The sequence below is a fragment of the Ambystoma mexicanum genome, chromosome 7q (genome assembly GCF_040938575.1).
Source record: "Ambystoma mexicanum isolate Mex_15411 chromosome 7q, UKY_AmexF1_1, whole genome shotgun sequence".
In the NCBI taxonomy this organism is placed as follows: domain Eukaryota; kingdom Metazoa; phylum Chordata; class Amphibia; order Caudata; family Ambystomatidae; genus Ambystoma; species Ambystoma mexicanum.
This window is the reverse complement of record NC_090941.1, coordinates 499969302-499992339: the sequence shown is the minus strand read 5'-3', so window position 1 is coordinate 499992339 and position 23038 is coordinate 499969302. Positions and strand designations below refer to the sequence as shown.

The 23038-nt window shown below is 46.0% G+C and overlaps 1 protein-coding gene across 5 annotated transcripts in view; it reads left to right on the top strand.

Moving 5' to 3' along the window:
- Positions 1-23038, top strand: part of FNDC3A (fibronectin type III domain containing 3A) — a 3436199-nt gene that overhangs the window by 192748 nt on the left and 3220413 nt on the right. For all 5 annotated transcript variants that reach the window (XM_069639023.1, XM_069639022.1, XM_069639027.1 and 2 more), the window contains one exon: positions 3943-4018. In XM_069639023.1, the coding sequence (XP_069495124.1) occupies positions 3943-4018 (76 nt within the window). The remainder of the gene's footprint in view (positions 1-3942; positions 4019-23038) is intronic.

Genomic DNA, 23038 nt, shown 5'->3' with positions numbered 1-23038 from the left:
GCCCAGCCAGAGCTCCAGGTTGGGCTTGGGGATGGTCGAGACACCTGTGGCAATGCGGGAAGGTAGGACATGTAGTGTTGGCAGCGTTTTCCGGTGGGTTGGCAGTGAGAAATGTCTGAAAATTGTGTTTTTTGTCACCATAGTATCCTCGCTGGAGCCCCTCAGAACTGATCCCTGCTCTGATTTTGGTCAGGATGGCAGCGGCAAGGGAGTTGGGGTCCTCCGGAGTCCAGCACAACTAAAAATGTTCTTCGCCTGTACCGGGGATCAGGATCTGTGCACAGGATGTTGGTGGGCCGGACGGAGCTCTTTGTGCTCACATCCACATTCCACACGGCTCCACCGCCTAGCATTTTTTGATGTACAAAACATACATTGGTGTTATACCCGGCTATCATATCCATTATGTTCATTGTGATGATTCGGGAATGTAATACACATTGCTATTCATTTGTTTGGTTCTCCATTTGTGAATCCTGAATGATAAAGTTACATTCTCTGTAGGCGTAGGTGCTAAATTCTAACAGTGACTAACCAGCGATACTTGTTCACTTCATAATATAATTTGAGTCATCAAACTCTCAACATTGACTGTTTATAAAAATCCATTCGCAACCGTAGTATATTCTTCACTTTATGCATAGCTAAATATGACACAGCGTCATAGTTATTCCAATATTAAACATACAATTTGAACATCTCTATAACTCCTTCACGCCAACTTCCATATGCATGTGCCTTTTATTCTATCCTATTTGGTAACTCTCTAACATCAGACACGCTTGAGTCCCATTTCTTTGTCTACAGCACCGCACTTTGTCCTTCCTCTAGTCGTTTTCCAACCATCCATGGTTACTTTACTTACTACAGTCTGGATCGTGTCTCTTGACTGCAGAAAAGGCATGACCTTTCACTGATACAGAGCAGGAATTTGATTTCCCTTTACTGCAGTGTTATTCTCAATCTAAGCTTTCAGCTTGAATACCTTAGCCTGTGTGCTATCAACAACTGTTGATTTTCATTTCAACCTCTATACCGCTTGATGCAAGATTAGTGTACTGCAGACACTTGATCACAGCGCCTTTACGGGGCGCGAATAGGCTCGTTAAGATCACATGTCTACTAAAGAACAAATTCACTTTATGCCGGAATCCAATCTGTCCCAGTAGGTAACATTTTCTTTCTTCACAGTTTGGGTTTTTTCAATATTTCTTGCATTGTACTTCTTTTTTATATATGCTTAGTTATCTCTTCTTATTTGTGATATGGCCCCCTGCAGTGTTTGAGTGGCGCCTCATTCTACCTTTCGTTCTACTCAGTACTGTACACAGTCCAGGTACTTTCCTCAGGAACTCAACTTACCTCTCATAACAAAACACAATAAGGACAAGGGATACACACCATTTCTGCATGCTTGCATGCACACTTATCTATTGCCCTGTGAGACATACACTCGAATCTCCCACATCTCAGAATGATTTGGTCAATAATTAAGCAATATGACCCGAGCGGCGGAGGCATTACCGACTCAGGTAATGCCCCGGGGCCCATTTGCTTGGGCCTTAACGAAGGCTCTGGGGCATTACCTGAGTCGGTAATGCCCCCGCTGCGAGGGTCATATTGCTTAATTATTGACCAAATCATTCTGATTCCGATAATATAGCCGGACAAACATACACACACACATCCACCTTTTTATTTGCATATAAGATTTTTGCATCCAAACATAGCCTACAATCTTGCCCAAGACAAAAGAGGAATCCATGCAAAATTTGGTAGACGTGGGTTCAACTGTGTGGATTTGTATAGCCGGACAAACATACACACATACATTCAGCTTTATATATAAGGATGGCAGGTTACACATGAGTAAACACCCCTCTGATCTCCGTTTCCACTCTGCCTGGGGTCTAGGAAAGTTTCTGGTACCAGACTAATTTAATCAGTGGACTCCTGAAGAATCCTTGTCAGAGATTACAGATTACCCCAAGTGGAGACAGTGAAAAATAGTATGAGGCGCATTGAATCTGAAACTCACTAGAGTTTCTCTCATGGCTGTGCTTTTGGGTTGGGAGGAATCAAGGAGGGCCTGATGCACTTGGTACCTACTTGTCTCTCTGCCTTTGTGAGTTATGCCGTAAACTATATCCGGAGTAGCTTTAAAAATGGCAAGGGCTGCATTACTGTGAACAATCTGCTTACTGCTGATGACTTCCTTTCTGCCATCCTTCATGGCTGTTTCACAGCAGGAAGCAATTTTTGAATAAAGTCTTACGCCACTTCTAGGTACTATTGGTGCCAGCTGGAACCTAACTATGCAGCAATCAGCAGACCGTTAATAAGTGAGCTGGCTGTCCATCTGATGTCCTTCCATCTAGTAAAATGTTTTCGAAATGCCATATCCTTCTTCTGTGTTGTAAAGGGAACACTGCATTTCTCTGTCTCCTCTAAAACTGTCAGGCTTGCTGCTCCTGCAGTCGGGTAGCCACTCTGGCAGGTAGAGGGTTGGGTATTTGAAGTCGAGGGATGCAGGTGAAGGGACACTAGCTATCTTTTCTACAGTGGGGTTAGCGGGAGTCCCAAACACGAGGGAAATGGAGGTTGGTGACAGGGTAGCAAGTATTTTGTGTTTTGATTTCAGGGAGATTATGTAAATCAAATAGAGCTTTGGGTATGGTGCCAAGACAGCAGTTTTCCTTCTTGTTTTTGGGGGTGGGATGGCAAATATATGGGATCTGGGGGAGGATTGCAGGCCACCATATATTGGTCTGTTTTTTTCACAGGAGGAAAACCTACTGTGTGGCAGAAGGTCACATATTTTTCTGGTGTGAGGGAGATAGGAGTGATGTGCCATCTACATTGTCCATGCGACCATCATACCCCCTTCCTGCCCTCTGTAGTGTTGTTCCTTAAGGACGGCACAAGGGGTGGGAAATGGACATTTTAGGCCTTAAAAAGCACAGAGTCATAGGTATATAGCTCTCAACTATGATTTTCACCTCAAGGTTTTGAGTGATAACATTGACAACGTGAGCTTCACTTGTGTATATGAAATGTCACTGACTAACTCCTCAGTGGAATGCATACCCCTAGTTGATATCTACCTATCTGTATTTCTATAGACACGCTGAAGATAGAATGATGGGCCACAGCGCTAATTACTTATTTGATTGGTGATAATCAGAATAATATTTCTATCCAGGCCTCAATGCTGTGTTTGTGGTGACAGGATTGGAACCTAATTGTTGAATTCCTAGGAGGCAGTTTTGTTAAAGATGAACATCCCCTGGCTACCTGTGACATGTTCCCTTGTTCAAGGTCCCTGTGTACCTTGTCATGGCACCTGCAGACTCGCAGCCCATTTTGTCTGGACTATGTTCTGGATTTTCCCACAGTCTCTCCTCACACTTAAATGATGTTTATTTCTTATGTTGTAAGTTACATTTCTTTCTAGCATTTGGAAATGTTTTTCAAGCAGTTGTACATTACCTGCATTCTGCAAGCCAGAAGAAAGGCATCTGCCTCTCATTATTCCATTTACCAATACAGATTCCGATTCCTTAGTGAATATGCACAGAGTGTCCACTGCACTATTGAAATATGTGAAGTTGGTCTCCGACAAAACAGCGTACTATTAGAACTTGGTCTACTTGTTATGATTACAGTCTTTTGTGAGCATGTATAAGTCTTGTTGAGATTATCAATTATACTTATCCTTAAACTTTATAAAGAAAATGCCATAGTATTTTCTTCAACTTCTATCACAAATAAATATTCCCACCACCTAGTTTTCATGTTTACTTAAAATGTCACGCTGGTACTTTTTGCTGAATTGCACAAGCTCTTTTATTTTGTTATTTAAGTTTGTTCTTGGCTGCTATTTTCTGGTTCTTTGTGCTTTCCTACTGTAAATTTCATACTGAAACATTGCATATTTTTCAGGTTATTCTGGTGCACGTTAACCCAGGGGAAGCATTTACAATAAGACGAGAAGATGGGCAGTACCAATACATTACAGGTAGCTTTGATCTTTTGCTGTGTAAATGAAGTACTTTCATTTTGTATTGTATAGACCCTGGAAGTGAAATGGCCCGGTCACTTACTAAATTAACCCCTTGAGTATTCAGAGGACTGAAAATATATGTCCAAAGTAAGTGTTTGTGTCTGGTGGGGTGGGGAGGTGGCATATGGTTTTCACCCAAGGGCATAGATAGACACCCTTTTTGGAGGGTGTAGCAGACTAAAGGTATTCTCATCTGGCTTTCTGGAGGGAAGCTCCTAATATATATATATATATATATATATATATATATATATATATATATATATATATATATATATGTGTATATATATGTATATATATGTATATATGTGTATATGTATGTATATATATATATGTATGTATATATGTATGTATATATGTGTATATGTATGTATATATGTATGTATATATGTATATATATATATGTATATATAACAAAAAGATGTCAGGAAAAAGGTGCAGGTAGACAGATGAATAACACCTCCAACTTCAGCCAAAAACTTGCCCAAGCACTCACGACCATATACTAAGTTAAAAATTATATTCCTTTATTGTATCAAAAAGTAGTGCAAAACATCATAAAAAAGCATACAAGGCAATACCTGGTCAGACCAGGCATAAGGCACCACTCACCCCAACGGGTGCAAAAACGCCACGCGTTCCGCTCGACTCGCGAGCTTCCTCAGGCTTGTAGTTGTTCCCAACTGGTGTGTTCTCGTGTTTATATTGACTCATAGGCCATGTCATGTGTTTCTCCCATTTGTTGCTCACGCGTCACATGATGCACTGTTCAAATTTCACTACGAAGAACTCTTTGGTTCTATATGTCGGAAAATCCGCCATCTAGGAGTGGCTAAGGTCTAATAGACCATAGGATGAAGTCTATAAAAATAAAATACTACTAGATTATTTGAAATAGAACTAGCGCGTGTGGATAGCAAACACAGGGGGAGTCAAACATGACATGCCTGAGCGAAAGCGATTTTATATCAACTTAATGACGAGATCTTGCGCCAGTGCGCAGTTACAATATGTGCTGCCTCACCGCGCGAGGAAAAATTCTCTGCGGTGTGGCAAACAATCCACATGAAGGGGTGAGTACAGAAAAAACGAATGCAGCGGCTACAGCCCGATATCAGTAATGCCAGCCTACACAATGCACGAGAGAGACGGAATCTTTGTCTAAGAAGGAAGTGTGCTAACTAAATGACGGGTGAGGCGTAGTGCATGTTGGACCTACTAGTCTCTTACTCTCCAGGAGTATGCAAGTGCATATACTGGGGATAGAAGCCAATTTCAGACAGAAATATAGACGCCTCTCATTACATATGGAGTGGTGCAATGCTATGGATTGATAAAAACTCAGTGCATTGATAAAGTGCAAGTTCAAAATTAACGCAACATGATTAGGAAATAATCGGACAAGTGTCCAAATAAATACATTTATCTAAAAGGGTTGTTGTTACTGCTCTAAAAACACTGCAATGCGGGAGAGATAGAGAACAGGGATCTCTCTGTCTCTAAGAGTACCCAATCGTCTAAGAGTATATGAGCTGAAAGACATAGCATAAAGGTTTCTCTTCCATATTTCTCCCTCTCGCTCAACACTATGCAACAGGCACACCGACACTGGGCAGTATTCCACTGAATGATCAATTATACCATCTTTTGAATGGATGAGCATATTGCCTGTTATATAAAGTGACATGTGCATTTGATTGATACTGAAAGTGCAAAGTGATATATAAATATATACATTCATAGAAACATGACTAACGATAAGGAACATGCAATCACTACATTTTAACTCAGCTTAAAATCAATTTTAAAAGAACATTGTCCCTATGTTCTATCCATATCAGGAACTAACCTAAATATATCATAAGATTATTGTCCAAAGCAGATGGTGAACAGACTGAGAGTGTGACGCTGGTGACGGTCATTACACTGAAGTATACGACCTTCACTGATGAGAACTACTATAAGCATCTAATCAATCATATAAAAAGACAAATAGCTCTGAGTCCACATTTAAACCGTTGGGCTTTAAGGTGTCAAACCTACAAATGAGCTTGGCTTCTAGTTGGCGCAGTTTGAGTTCCCTATTACCCAACCTGTTGTGTTGTGGTATATGTGCTAAACCTACAAAACTCATCTCTGATGTATTTCTGTTGTATTTCTTTACCAAAGTGTAGCGCTAAGGGGTATGTCTGATCTCCATTTTTTATGGCTCTGTAATGTTGTAAGATACGTAATTTCAGGGGGCCAATAGTAGATCCTATGTAGTGTAACCCACAGCTGCATGTTATAGCATAAACCACAAACTTTGTTAAACAGGTTATTTTGTGCTTATACTTCCATTCTTGCCCATCAGTACTGATTGGATAATTTTTCGCAACATGTTGGCACATTTTACATTTGCCACATTTTTTAAAACCTACAAGTTCGTGTTTGTTAGGGAACCAGCTCAATGAAGAAACCTCGGTTATTACCGAGCTCGGTGCCAGTATATTTTTCAATGTCGGAGCTTTGTGAAAAGTCACACTTGGTTTCTGTTCCAGTACTTTGCACAGATCTTTGTCAGTGGTTAAAATATTCCAGTGTCTCTGCATGATAGCCCTGAGATGTTTAGCTTGCTGGTTGTAGCCTGTTATGAACCTTATCTTGTCCTTTTTTGATTTAGGATGTGGTTTGAAGAGATCTCTTCTCAATTGTTTTTCAGCTTTAATGAAACATTCTGTTACTGTATTTTTCGAATATCCTCTGTTCACAAATCTGTGGCCAATCTTTTTAGCTTCTTTTTGGAAATCTGCCTCATTACTGCACACTCTTTTCGCCCTGAGGAATTCTCCATAGGGTATAGATTTTTTGAGGGCTGTAGGGTGGAGAGTCGATGGGCCCATAAAAGCAAGGATGGAACAAAAAAATCCCCCTACGAAACAAAATGAAGCAACAGTAGAGGACCCCAGCAGTTCGGAAATTGATCTTTCAGATTCTGATGGAGCACAATCAGCAAAAAAGCTGAACTTTTTAGACAAATTCAAGCTGCTCCATATGGACAGCAGAATGGACAAAAGAGGACGAGGCCAATCAGCCGGTCGAGGAAGAGGATCAAGAGGAAAGACAGGAAGAGGACAACCAGGCGGGGCAGCCGGGCAAAGCAAAGAGGAGCCAAGTGGAAAGGCCACAAGATCTGGGAACAAACAGAGGGGGAGACCGAGAGGCAAGATTCTGAACAATTAAAAATATTCAACATTTCAGCCAGAAGCCTCACCCGGAAGGAAACATCAGTCCTATCATTAGGACTATTGTATAGCCCAACACACGCCTATGACTATACATCTGCCAGAATAGATCTTTTCAAATTTGTTCGAAAACTGAAACTCACCAAGTTTTTCTCCACACAAGTTGGGCACAAAACACGGAAAAAAGACTCTGACACAGAAACTGCTCCCATTCTATCAGAGAAAGATCTGGCTACCTTAATCTGTATTGATGAACTGCAGTCCAATCCTAATTCTGTTGATATACACACAGTAACTATGGACGACAACATACTGGCAGAGCGATACGGTATTAATACCAACATGACTTGTTTTAGTAAATTCAAGCCAAAATCAGTTTTCTGCCCCAATATAGAATGCAGTCCTATAGATGTGTTTGAAAAACTGGTGATGAAAGATCTCAAAGGTCTATCTGGCTTTGTCGACGTGGGGTTTAAAAATCTCAATCCCGCACAAACAAAGGCCCTGGAAACACTGAAAAATGATCATAACATAGTCATTCGACCCTCGGATAAAGGAGGGAGCATAGTTGTCATGGACAGTAGCAGCTATGTAAAAGAAGCAAACAGTCAACTAAGTGACACTTCTTGTTATGAACTGGCAGACAAATCGATTTTAGGGATCACCAATAGGGAATATTACGAATTGCTGTTCCACTGGTGTGAAGAAGAATTGCTAAATTATGATGAATTCCACTTCTTGAAGAATGCTCATCCAATAACTCCGCTAATCTACTTCAACCCTAAAATTCACAAAACCCTAATAGACCCTCCAGGACGCCCAATAGTATCCTCAATTAGCAGCCTTCTAGAAAATACCTCTAAGTTCCTTGATCACTTCCTCCAGCCATTTGTGCTTAGCCTAAACTCTTACATTCGGGACACATCAGACCTCCTGTCATAATTAAATGAGGTCAATTGGGAGCCTAACTATTTTCTGTGACTATTTTGTGTGAACTGTGACGTTCTGCTTCGGGTCCCCTCCAATGCATCCCCAGTAGGGGGAGCGCATCACCACCTTCACCCACGCATGGGAGGGGATCACTTCGGACAGATGGGTGCTGTCGACAGTGTCTGCAGGATACTGTATAGAACTACTAGCGCGCCCCCAAGACCATCCTCCAAGACAGAAGGTACACTCATTGGAGCACCAGAAAATCCTTCTCAAGGAGATCGCCACTCTACTTGCAAACAACGCCATAGAACTCGTCCCGGGCAACCAGGTAAACAGGGGTATTTATTCAACCTACTTCCTTGTCCCAAAATAAATCTAACAATGCGCCCAGTATTAGATTTGCGCCCTGCAAACAAGTATGTCAAGCCACAAAAATTCTGCATGACTACACTCCAAGAGGTAATCCCCCTACTAAAAAAGGGGGGATTACATGGCAACATTGTACATGAAAGATACCTATTTTCATATTTCAATGTTCCCAGCGCACAGAAGATTCTTGCGTTTTAAAAATAAACAACCACCACTACCAGTTCAAGGTGCTTCGGTATAGCCTCAGCTCAGAGGGTATTCACCAAGGTACTGGTGGTGATGGCGGCGCACCTACGCAGGGAGGCAATCCCAATGTACCCTCACCTGGACAACTGGCTCATCACAGGGGAATCCACCTTAATTTGCAGACTAAACATTCAAAGAACAATCGACCTCCTCTTCCAATTGGGCTTCATAATCAACGAGAAAAAATCAAGCCTGGTGCCAAGCACCTAAAAACAGTTTCTAGGAGCTGTCCTAAACACCCAACAGGGGTTGGCCTTTCCATCAGAGGAAAGAATTCGGAATCTGTTGCTGCAAATTCCTCTATCATTCTGGTCGCCAAATAAGGGTGCGCAAAGCAGTTTGCTAGGCATGATGGCATCTTGCATATTCCTGGTTTCCCACGCGTGCCTGCGACCCATGCAGGAATGGTTGGCGAAACAGTGGTCTCAAGCAAGTGGTCAGTGGGACAATCTAGTGGTCGTTTCGCCAACACTAGTACAGAGTCTTCGCTGGTGGACAAGAGAGAATCTGACAAAGGGGAAACCCTTCTACGATCCAGAGATACAGGCCGTTGTCACAACAGACGCCTCCCTAGCGGGGTGGGGAGCCCACTACCTGCACCATACAGCTCATGGTCTCTGGTCTTACACAGTGGCTCAGAACCACATCAATCTGCTAGAACTTCTGGCAGTCTTCAGAGTGCTTTGGGCATTCAAACCCCTCCTATCCAACCTGTCAGTGCAGATCCTAACAGACAGCACGACAGCAATGTTTTACTTAAACAAACAAGGGGGCACTCGTTCGGCAAATCTGTCCAAGCTTGCCCAGAAAATTTGGAAATGGGCACTCACACAGAAGATTTACCTGTCATCCCAACATGTTCCAGGGGATCTCAACTAGTTAGCAGATGCTCTGAGCAGGGATCCCCTCCCAAAAGAACATGAGTGGACAATACACAAAGAAGTTGTAGGAGACCTCTTCTCTCAGTGGGGTTTCCCCACTATAGACCTGTTAGCCACAAGCGAAAACAGGCAATGCCCAGACTTCACATCCAGGTTTCCCCAGCCAGGCTCCAAAGGGAACGCCCTATGGATGAATTGGTCAGGGATGTTTTCCTACGCTTTTCCACCAACCCCTCTGATGAGGAAGGTGGTGAGAAAGATCCACAGGGAACTGATGACGCTCATCCTGGTTGCTCCTATGTGGGCGAGACAACCATGGTATCCACACCTATGCAAACTGGCGGTGTGCAACCCCATTAAACTCCCGTGCCGGTAAAGACTACTCTCCCAGCACAAGGGGTTAACAGTGCATCCTCAGCCCAACTGAATGAACTTGGCAGCATGGCTCCTAAAGTCATAGAGTTTGGACATCTCAATTTACCTCAGAGATGTATGGATATCTTGGAAGAGTCAAGAAAACCTAACACAAGGCACTGTTACTATGACAAATGGAAACAATTTGTTATTTGGTGCCAGAATAAGTAAATCAACCCAGTTGAATGTACTCCTTCTAATGTTGTCACCTATATGCTCTGCATATTGGATGCAGGGTTAGTACTTAACTCACTTAAAGTGCACCTGGCAGCTTTATCAGTCTACACCACTTCCCATAACAAGGTGTCATGGTGGGAAGTGCCCGTTGTCAAAGCATTTATGGAAGGGGTAAAGAGACTCCACCCTCCAATTTCTAACCCGCCACCAGGTTGGGATCTTAATGTGGTACTTGCTAAGCTCATGGGGCCCCCCCTTTGGGCCCATGCACAAATCTAGTCTCAAACACCTGACTTATAAAACTGCCTTCTTAGTAGCCACCACCTCCATAAGAAGAGTCCGTGAAATTCAAGCTCTGTCAGTGCAAGATCCTTTCTTTACTATTCATGAGGATAAACTGGTTTTACGCACTCAATCTAGGTTTGCAACTAAATTAATTTCCAAATTCCATGTTAACCTGTCTATTTAGCTGCCGGCCTTCTTCCGAGAACCCAAAGGCTCTGCTGAGGTGAAACTCCACACACTAGATGTGAGGAGGACGGTCCTCTACTATGTAGACATGACGAGACCGCTAAGGAAAACAGATCAGCTGTTCGTCTCCATAGCTCCAGGCAGCGAAGGAGATCGCGTCTCTAAGAATGCCATCTCAAAATGGATAGTCGGATGTATCCAACTGTGCTATTCCCTTTCAGATACAACACTGCCTTTTGCGCCAAGGGCCCACTCTACAAGAGGTACTGGAGCCACTCTGGCTTTCATTGCAAATGTGTACCCCTTGACAGCATTTGCAAAATAACTACATGGAGCTCTATTCACACATTTACTCAGCACTACTGCATTGACACTAATTCCAAGACAGATACTCAAGTGGGACAAGCGGTTCTAAGACATTTGTTCGCTCATGACCCTTCTCACATTCCACCTCCTTCTTCTAACACTGCTTGCTAATCTATGCACAGCATGTGATCTAAGCAGATTCCACAAGCCTCAGAAGGGATACATTACTCACTGTAATCATATTTCTGATGCTTGTATCTGCTTAGATTCACATGCGCCCGCCCTTCCTCCACTCTGAGAGAAGGTGCATGGATGCTTGTAGTCTTATCTATCTATCTGATCTACTTGGATACTCTGTACTCAAGCTACTCCTCCTGCTACCTCATGTCAGAAAAAATACAATCTGAGGGTCCTACACGTGTGAGGTTTCATGGGTACAATGGATGTCACACTAGGGATAGTATTACTGGCACGCCCTAGTTTGACGCCCCTTTTCGAGTTTTGAAAAACAAACTAATACTCTGCAGCTTCCACTAGATGTCGGCCTATGCACAGCATGTGAATCTAAGCAGATACAAGCACCAGAAATAAGATTACGGTGAGTAATGTATCATATATATATATAAGGAGGGTTGGTGGGGACAAGAGACAGAAAATAAAACGGTGCTGGATCATGAAAACGAAACACACAAGGGCCCTGATATTCACGGCTGCGGCCGTACAAGTACAGACTTCATAAAAGCACCGGCTCAGGCAGCCGCGGGAAAAGACATGACTCATGTAAATAGTTTACACATCAAAGGCAACACGTTCCCTCTGAAGTCAACGCCGGCTCAGGCAGCCGAGGGAAAAACTTGTTTCCAGTTTAAGGTTGTCAAGTTCCTTTCGAAGTCAAACCGCAGTTATAATGACCGGAACAGAAAACCATACGAGCGTGTTAATAAACAAAAGAGCGCGCCACAGAAAACTGTAGAAAACAGCGTTACTGTATCACAGAATTTACCGTGTACTTTTACAATGAAAACCAGCGTTCTCCACGAGGCACCAGTGCGGGCTCCATTATGGCGACCAGGATCCTCCCAGGAAGGGGGCGGGGCTTGGAGGGGCTTTTCAAACTTTTGGGCGGGGGAGCATCCTGATTGGGTGGAATTGTCCAAGCCTCTATATAAGGGAGGAGAAAAGGAACAACTGGAGGATTTGTTTCCTTTCTGTTGCAGAGGCCAGCAGAGAGTGACGAAGTAGCCGAGAGGTTCCAGTGGCCTACGAAGACTGAACTAAGGTTTTTCCCTTATGCTCTAACCAAGCCTGCTGATAACGAACTTTGGAATCTAAACAGGGGTTCGTACCCAACTTAATTTCTTTTGTTACGATTTTTGAAGTCAATAAAGACAAATTTTCGTTCACGTAACTCCTGCTCATAGTGATCCATTACTATATATATATATATATGCACACGCACACACACGCACACGTATTGCAAAGCAACAACTCGGGAGGGTGTTCGGCTAAATGTCTCACTTCTCTGCACTGCAGCCCATGTTCGAGATGCGTTTGTGTTTCTCTTTGATCCCTGCAGGTCCTGCCTCTCCTTCCTTCCACTCAGTCCCTGTGTTGCAAATTCAGCTCACCTTCCATGATTAGTTGCTGTTTTCCCAAAGTACCTGTGTTCCTCAATTATACACGCCTGACTGCTGAGCTCATTGAAATCCAGGGAAATTGAACAATAGTGGACTTGCTAATTAATGACACATACTAATCAATTCCTGTGCTGCTTAGGCTGCCCTTTGACTGGTGGCCTTAAACATTTAAGCAGCTGGCAATGAGGTATGCAATTTACTGTCCTGGTTCTGTTCCCTTCTATAAAGCCATTTCAGTGCAAGTTGGTAAAAAAGTAGTAGTTTATTAGAACAGGGAGTATGACTCACAGAGGTATAGATACCTGTACTGATCTAAAAGAATAAATGTCAACTTTACACCAACTTTTACTAGATCACAGTTTTTCTATAACTCTAACTCATACACCTGAAATGATAACACAGTACTGGACTTGTGTTCGCTAAATTAATGAAGAATCCGGTAACATACCGTTGGGTGCTCAGCGGTATGTGAGGGCTGCATTTGTTTTTTTGGGAGTTGATCACTAAAATAGACAAAAGTAGCAACTTGACTACTTTCAGAACAATTTCTAATCTCGGCTCGTTTTGCGATACTGAGGAATTTAGAACTGTAACATGTTAAACAGTGCAATGTTATACATACAGCAAGCAGTTCTTCATGTGCCGAAACATACTGTACTAGCTCTGAACGGTTCCTATGCCCTAATGGCCTTGGCCAACAGGACATGCTGACAGGGGATGCAGTGAACAAGCCTCCCTAAAATGTCCTGATCCTCCATAACAACTGGGGCATTAAAATGCTGTGTGCATTGGCGCCACCAAGTGCCTCATTACATCAGATGTACTGCAGGCAAAATATTTATTGAAAGCAAACGTCCTAGGTATGCTCGCCAGCGTGGTCAAATACTTTAAGAATGGTGCTCGACCCTCCGAAAAAGTACCAGCCCATGAGAGCGGCTGAGTAAATTTTGCACAGCCTGTTGCCCCTTCACCATTGAAGCTTACAAGAGTTCGAACAACCTTCTCTTTCGAAGGGATTGTGTCCTCCGACGTATTCCTCATCTTAGATATATCCTTCCAGCACTGCTGGCCTTGGAACATTTTTTCTCTAGAGGGCGCTGCGCGTCGACGTCCCTCGAGTCGATGTCCTTCGACAGCCGCCGTATCGACGCTCGACGTCATCCTGCCTATAAAGGCCGCGCGCAGCGTCCGTTGCTCAGTTCCGTTTTTCCGCGCTACTCGGTGCCTCGGAATACCGTTGCTCAGTTCTTAGTCAGAATAATCCTATTTACCTCGAGTTATTCGATCCGTACTCGATGGCTTCCTCGTCGGAACCGACAACTCCTCGATCCGGCTTCAAAAAATGTCGAGATTGTGGGAAAAAGATGTCGTTGACCAATCCTCTCAGAAATTGTCTGTGGTGCTTGGGAGCCGAACACCATTGTTCGGAGTGCGAGGACTGTATGTCCATGACAGCTAAGGCCCTGAAGGAGCGTAGGGGGAAGCTGGAGAAAGGTAAGACTTTTAAAGCTTCTTCTTCGTCGACGAAGTCGAGACATTCGTCTCCTCGTCACCATTCGCGCTCCAGGTCTCGGAGTGGGTATCATCACTCCTCTAGATCGAAGCACTCGAAGAGGAGACGTCGAAGATCCCCTTCTCCGTCTTCCTCTTCCTCTGTTTCGCCAAAAAGAATCCCTTGCCCCACGAAACATAGTTCCCGGGCTGAATGGGAGGAATTCAGAAAAAATATGATGAGCGTCTTCGAGAAAGCGGCCTCGACCCCCTCGAAGACTGCCGAGAGCGATGCTCTGGTCGAAAGACCCAAAGGTCAAAAACGCTGCGAGTCGCAGTACCCGGCGAAAGAAACCTCTCGACCGCGTCTCGAACCCTCGAGTAGGACTATGACCTATAAACCTTCCTCGAAGGTTCCGTCGACGCCGTCCACGAAGGTTCCGTCGACGTCGAGGTCGATGTCTTCGACGCCGTTGTCGAAGGGTCCTTCGACACACGGGTCTGTCGACTCGACGCCGGCCTCGACACCGGCGTCGACGCCGAGAAAAGTCACGGTGACCACACATCCAGTGACGATCCCCAGGCCCTCGACGTCGATGGCGTCGATATTGTCAAGTAGAATTCCAATTCTGTCGAGGTCCTCGAGGCCTCCACCTCTGTTTTCGACGCCACGCTCGAAGCCTTCGACGTCGGCGTCGACGACATCGACGTTTTCGAGGCCAATAATGACAAGTTCGGCACCCTCTGCCTTGGAAATGGGATTTACTCCCTTTATGAGTTCAGAACAATTGAGAACTATATCCTCAATTTTAGAAGAGGGTGATTTGTCTGAACAAGACACATTTGAGTTACAGGGACCTGTAACCCCAGTTAGAGAGGAATTTTCCTCTGAAGAGCGTAGATTAAAGGATCTTCATGATTCTTTACATGAGGCAAGTGGGTTAGACACTTCCCCTGAGGTGGATTTTGCTAAGCCAGAACCGGGGGAGCATGCTGAAACCCCCTACAGAGCCTTAATGGCTAGGATTACAGAGTGCATGGGGTGGTCTGCACCTTCACAATCTTTCCAACAAGATGACCTCACGGATATTCTTGACAAAGGCCCACAAGAGGATCCGGTGGTGCCCTTTCATAAAGCTCTTCAGAGAAAGATCATGACAAACTGGGAAACCCCAGATGTAATATCAGCAGTAAATAAAAAACTGTCTGCAAAGTACAGGGTATCTTCCACAGACCCAGAGTTTTTGTCTAAACATCCATCCCCAGAAAGTCTGGTGGTACAAGCAGCATCCTCTACCGATGTCAAGACGGCTTATCCTACAGTCCCACAGGACAGGGACGATAAAAAATATGATGCTATGGCAAAGAAAGTCTTTTCAGCATGTAGCATGGCGTTAGTCGGTTAATGCTACGTGCACCCTTGCTAGGTTCAGCCATACACTTTGGGAGTGTGCTTCTACAGCGGCTGACTGCATCCCGGAGGGAGAAGAAAGGGATGCGTTCCTGAATATTATACAGGACGGTGCGAATCCCTCCAGACGGGCATTGATTCGGCTGACCGTATCAGCAGAGCAATGGCGGCAAGTACATCAACCAGGAGGTTGCTTGGTTGAGAAAGTCGGGTTTTGCCCCAGATGTGCAAGCCAGGCTCTTGAACATGCCATTCGATGGCTCTTCTTTGTTCGGGAAAAAGGCGGATGACAGTTTAGAGAAACTGCAAACTTCAAAAGCAGCAGCAAAATCCCTAGGAGCTGCAATCCGTCAGACTCCCTTTCGTCCCACAGGAACCTCTGCGAGGGGCAAGTCCTTTCGCTTCTACTCCGCATTCGGAAGAGGTAGAGGACGACCGGCTCAAAGGGGTCAAAGAAGAACTCCCCGAGGTGGACGGGGTAGATATTCTAAAGCCGCAGCAACAGCAGGTGCCTCTTTACCATCGGCATCTGCATCAGCCGCCCCAAAACCACTCTGAGGACTCCCCTCACAGGACACCTGTAGGAGGCAGGTTGACTCAACATCTGACGGTATGGCAGGCTATCACGTCAGATGCTTGGGCATTGGAAACAGTCGCCCAAGGTTACTGCCTGCCTTTCCTACGTATACCTCAGAGTCATCCACCGGGGATCAGCTCTCAGAAAGCTCCAGATCCGCTCCTCTTGCAGGAAATTTTGGACCTGCTAGAGAAAGGTGCCATAGAACCGGTACCTGTAGCGGAGAGGAACAAGGGCTGGTACTCCCCTTACTTTCTCATTCCGAAGAAAAACGGAGGACTGAGACCCATCTTGGACTTGCGAGAATTGAACAAATTCCTCAGGAAAGACAAATTCAAGATGGTCACTCTTTCTCAGATCCTCCAGGCCCTTCATTTTCAGGACTGGTTGGTATCTCTGGACCTTCAGGACGCTTATTTCCATGTGCCTATCCATCTCAAACACAGGAAAATACCGGAGGTTCGCAATTGGCAACTCTCACTATCAATTTCGAGTAATGCATTTGGGCTGACCTCCGCCCCGAGGGTCTTCACCAAGTTAATGTCGGTAGTGGCTGCAAGTCTAAGGAGGGAAGGGATTCACGTCTACCCCTACTTGGACGATTGGCTGATCAGGGCTGTTTCTCCGGAGCAAGCTCAGATCCAGCTAAATCACGTGTGCTACTCCCTTCACAAACTGGGCTTCTCCCTCAATTTAAAGAAGTCTCAAATGATACCATCGCAGAGACTCCAGTTCATAGGAGCGATCCTGGATACTTCCCTGGGAAAAGCCTTGCCACCAGAGGTGAGGGCTCAAGATATTCTACAGATGGTTACCAAGTTCCAACATGCCCAACGTCTCCCAGCCTTCGACTTTTTGAGGTTGCTAGGCCTCATGGCATCCTGCATTTTCCTTGTGCCAGAGGCTCGCCTGAGAATGAGATCCCTCCAGTGGGCACTGAGGACTCAGTGGTCACAATTCTCAGGGAGAATGACAGATCTTCTTCAGGTTCCCGGCAGGGTGGCTCGAGACCTTCAGTGGTGGGCCTGTCAGGAGAACATTCTGAAAGGAGAACAGTTTTGGCAACCCTGGCCGGAGATAACAGTAGTCACGGATGCCTCACTCACGGGGTGGGGAGCCCACGCCAACGACTTGACCATCAGCGGTCGTTGGTCTCCATCGGAGTCCAGACTACACATCAACCTGTTAGAGCTGAGAGCCATCAGACTTGCGTTGAAGGCTTTCCTGCCAGCTGTACAAGGGAAGAACGTCCTGATAATGACGGACAACACGGTGGCCATGCATTACCTCAACAAAAGAGGAGGCGTAGGATCACTACCCATGTGCAGAGAGGCGATGCAGCTCTGGTTTTGGGCAATCCAAGAAGGAATCTCTCTTTCGGCAGTTCACCTAGCCGGAGAGAAGAACTTGACAGCGGACGCTCTGAGCAGGCAGAACACAGTCTCCCACGAGTGGGAGCTAGCTCAGGAAGTCCTTCAAGAGATCTTCGCCCTTTGGGGAACCCCTAAGGTAGATCTGTTCGCCACCAGCCTAAACAGGAAATGCGACCTGTTCTGCTCAAGGGAATTTCCTCCGAGAGGAGCTCTGGGAGACGCGTTCATAGTGGACTGGGAGTTTCCGCTTCTGTACGCGTTCCCACCGGTCCCTGTCATTCCTCAAATGATCAGGAGGTTGAGAAGATTCCGGCGAACCATGATCCTAATTGCCCCGGATTGGGCCAGGAGAACGTGGTACCCGGACCTTCTAGACTTGTCCATCTGCCCTCCAATTCGACTTCCTCTCAGAGAGAACCTACTCTCACAGAAGGGAGGTCAGGTTCTCCATCCAGACATCAAAACCCTCAACCTTCACGCTTGGCTTCTGAACGGCTAAGGTACAAGGATTGGGACCTCCCTGATGATGTTATGGAGGTGTTGCTTTCGGCAAAGAGGCCAGCAACAAAGTCTTTATACCGCTGCCGTTGGAACAGATTTTGCAGCTGGTGTAGAGAACAGAATATCGACCCATTTTCATGTGGTACACCAATGGTTTTGTCCTTCCTACTATATTTGGCAAATTCAGGCCTTCAAGTTGGCACCATTAAGGGCTATCTCGCAGCGCTATCTATCTTTAAGCGTACTGCGGAAGAACCATCCTATTTCAAATTACCCTTGGCAATACAGTTTCTAAAGGGGTTAACCAATGTTTATCCCCCAAGACCATTCCAAGTTCCCCTATGGGATTTAAACTTAGTACTAACTTTCCTGATGGGTACACCTTTCGAACCTCTCCATTCTTGTTCGTTAAGATTCCTTACCCTTAAAACTGTTTTATTAATAGCACTTACATCTGCTAGAAGGGTGAGCGAATTACAAGCTCTTTCTTGTAAACCCCCTCATACAATCTTTCACAAAGACAAAGTTGTCCTGCAAGTGAAGCCTAATTTCCTCCCAAAGGTAGTTTCTGAATTCCATATCTCTCAGAAGATTACCCTACCATCTTTCTATCCTCCTCCTCACCCGGGGAAAGAGGAAGAGAGGTTACACAGACTAGACCCTAGGAGGGTTTTAAGTTTTTACATTAGTAGACTAGCCAGGATAAGACAGGCAGACCAGCTGTTTGTAGGTTACGCAGGTCACAAGCTGGGGTTACCAATAACTAAGCAGACCATTTCCAGATGGATCATTCTAGCCATTCTGGAATGTTATAAACTGGCAGGGAAAGAGCCCCCTCAAAACCTTAGGGCTCATTCGACCAGAGGTATTGCAGCTTCATCAGCCCTCAAAAGAGGCGTGCCGGTTAAAGACATATGTGCGGCCGCTACATGGTCGTCTGTCCATACCTTTACACGTTTTTACAATCTGGATTCCTCCTCTAGTCAAGAGACTAGGTTTGGAAGGGCTGTACTGCATTCTATTCATCAATAGAAGACAGCGTGAAGTCAGTACTCCCTCCTCCGAATGTAGAATACTGCTATGGGAGCCTATCTAAGATGAGGAATACGTCGGAGGACACAATCCCTTCGAAGAACAAGTTACTTCTTACCTTGTAACGTTCTTTCGAGGGGATGTTCCTCCGACGTATTCCTCATCGACCCTCCCATCCATCCCCGCAGTTCTACTTCCCTTGTTGTTGCAGCTTACGCTCCTTCAGGGTGATTAGTCTAGTCCAGACAGTAATACTGTGGGCTACAAAACGGAACTGAGCAACGGACGCTGCGCGCAGCCTTTATAGGCAGGATGACGTCGAGCGTCGATACGGCGGCTGTCGAAGGACATCGACTCGAGGGACGTCGATGCGCAGCGCCCTCTAGAGAAAAAATGTTCTGAGGCCAGCAGAGCTGGAAGGATATATCTAAGATGAGGAATACGTCGGAGGAACATCCCGTCGAAAGAACGTTACAAGGTAAGAAGTAACTTGTTCTTCTCTGTCAAAAACACTTTTAATGGACTCCTTTTTCTACTCCTCATACTGCGTGGGATTTGAATGTGGCTGTGGTGGCCTTAGCTTGCAAGCCTTTCAAGCCTGTGGTTTTATCCATCGCCGTTTTTGTCTCATGGAAAACTGCATTTCTGATGGATTGCGTTCCTCATCTTTGATATATTTGTTTCTGATGCTTGTTAATCTGCTTAGAACCCCATGCTGTGCATATAGTCCGACATCCAGTGGTAACCGCAGAGTATTGCATCTTGTCTTTCGGGCACCGAAAGGGGACTTCGGCATAGGCGTGTCTGTAACACTATCCCTATCGTGACGTGTAGTGTACCCAAAATCCCTCACGCACCGAGGTCCCTCAGATTGTTTTTTCCCACCCAGATAACTGGTCGCCCTATAGCGGAGCTCTTGCAGAAGAGACATTGTTTATCTTATACCAACTTGTCGTTATTCCCCGTTAACTCACTTCGGTCACAAGAACATCTTCGACGAAGATTGCGGGGGATTCATCTACGGCGGTGGATTACAGCGCTTAAGATCCGCCGGCCGGATTTTCCATGTGGTCGGACCCTCTGGCCGACCTTTACAGTAGGCAGAGTGGGGTCAGGGTGGTCATATTTTCAGTATGTCTTTCCTACTTTCCCCTCTTTACCCTTTTAGTCTGGTTATCTTCCCCTTTGGCTATCGAAAGGACTCCTTTTAGGTTCTGCCCTAAGTGTAGGGTCAGATATCTTTGAAAGGACGAACACAGGTCGTGCAATGCCTGTCTTCCCCTTAGAGCACGACGAAAAGCGGTGTGCGGCCTGCAAACTGTGCGGCCTGCAAACTCCTTCGGCCTAAGATCCTTAAGGAGTGCTGTGTAAAGCAATGGGCCGCGTACGGCATGTCGCGGGTGGAACGCCTTCCCCCACCGCCACACCCGCCGAGAGTGACGGGGGCACCTCAGATGACCAAACATCCATTGCGGATGTTATAGACCTCGAGGCAGACACTTCTAGGTCCGCCATGCCCCTCCCCGACCCTTTAAGGCCTGACTCTGGTCTCGCTTCAGGGACAACACCCGGCGACAGGGGCGTACAAACGCATCACACTAAGAAGGCAACCCCTACACCGGTTTCGAAGTCTTCGTCGAAAAAGGTGAAGGCTCCAACAGGGCCGCTGAAAATGTCGATGGTTTCCTCGGATTGCTCAGATCCAAAGCCTTCCCCGCATCCGCAGCAGCGTCTTGCAACTGGGAAATCAAAAACAAGTAAGGGCGCTACTCCAAAAACTTCACACGTCGAAGCGCCGAGATCTGACGCTGCAACGGTCCCAAAGGCCGCGGGAGGCCCCAAAGCTACGACTAGGCCTCTAGTAAAAAAACAGACCGCTAGGCCCTCTAGCGCCGCTTAAGGTAATACACCTACCGATAGACAATCTGAGCGTTTATCTCACACCGATTTGGCGACTATCGAAGACCGCATCGAGACAATTACGGCAGCGGTGGGTCTTACCTCGGTTCCGCCTAAAATCATGGGGCAAGCCGCTGAAAATTCTTCGGATGCGGTTTGGGGCCCCGATTCTCACAATACTTATGAAGTTAGCCAAGAGCGTCTTTCCGACACCCTGAGAGACTTTTCGGCGCCGTAGGGCGGAAGACGACGTTTTTCGCGTGGGTCCTCCAAATGGACTAGAGAGAAATTCGAAGGATGTATGGATCGGCTGGAGAAGATTATCAGTTTTTCTGATCATCCATCCCCGAATGGTCTCGTGTAGAGCCTAACCTCCATTTTTCTTCTCATTATTAAGAAAATCAGCCTTCTGTCCCGATCCAACAGAAAGACATTGTCCTTATGGACTCCTAAATGGACATTTACAATGAAGAGGAAGAAGCTTCATGTCTACATAGTTATGAAGAGGAACAGCAGGGTATCACAGACAATTGGGAAGAAACCCAGCAGGGAGGAACTGACCCATGGACTCTGCCACAGCAAGATCAGGACACTGATGTTTTGTGTATAGATTCCCCTCCGTCCACCCCGGCTCGCCAGGCCTCACCTGTAGATGAAAAAAACAGCTGAACACTACACTTTAAGATCTCCACTCAAGAGGCTGCGCCTGAGCAAGATTTTGTAGAGGATATCCTTAAGGAGAAGCCTCCATCTAGCCAAGCCATCCCCCTCCTTAATTCCATCAAGAGAAGGTAGGCCCCCTCCTTCGTATCACCAGCTCAAACGTGGGCAGTGAACCCAAGAGTGGAAAAATAGTTTTGCCCTTCTCCTTTCGACCCTCTATACATTAGAGGGCACGCCATCCCAGACTCGTTGGTAGTGACTACCACCCGAAAAAGGGCAGGGGTACCCCTTGCCACTGGGGAGGCACCTCCGGACAAGGAATCCAAGAGACTGTATGCTCTAGGCAAACGAGTCACCTCGGCTGCCGCATACACTACGTGGATTGCAAATAATACCACATTATTGGCAAGTTATGCTGATGCTCAGTGGAACCTGCTCCAGGAAGGCCTCCAAGAGGTTCCTGAACCCGTCAAATCCAAGCTTCTCTCTATTGTAATCGAGAGAAGACAAGTTAACCAGAATGTGATTAAAAACACCACGTACACGGATGACACAGCAGGCTGGTCTCTGGCCCAAGGAACCCTACTCAAAAGACACGCTTGGCTGCGTACTTCAGGGTTTAAACCAGAGACGAAAGTCTCTATCATCAATAAGCCTATTGAGGAAGCTAGCCTCTTCAGGAAAGCGGTTGATGAGGCCTTGGAAACACCTAAGAAAGAGCAAGAGACTCTTAAGTCTCTGCAACAGATCACACAAAAACCTTCCCCCCAGAGAGGTAATAACTCTCGGCGGTCCTTTCGAGGGCAAGCCCGTGACGGTCAAAACAACTATGGCACGGGGAATTTCAACACAGGACAAACTTCAGGAAGCCCCGCATACTACCCTTCAAGGGGTCAGCGACGTGGCAAAGACAGAGGTAGAGGCCCCAATCCAAGAGGCGACGCAGCCTGTGGTCAGAAATGACCACCAGATCTAGGTCCCCTCCCATGTCACCCCGGTTGGGGGGCGATGAACATCTTTCCTCACGGCAGGGAGGGGGGATAACTTCAGACCACTGGGTCATAAAGACGGTCGCCCACGGGTACTGAGTGGAATTTGCCCGACCTCCACAATTCAGACTGCCGTGCTCACGGCGCATTTCACCGTACCATCTGGAGATCCTGAATCGAGAGGTGGAAGCGCTGCTGGGAAAGGATGCCATAGAAGCCGTCCCTATTCTTCAGGTAAGCAAGGGTATTTATTCAGTGTACTTCCTTGTAGCCAAAAAGGACCTCACCATGCGCCCTGGTGTAGACCTGCACCCAGCGAACAAGTTCATAAAACCCCAGAGGTTTCACATGTTAACACCTACAGGAGGTGATCCCACTGCT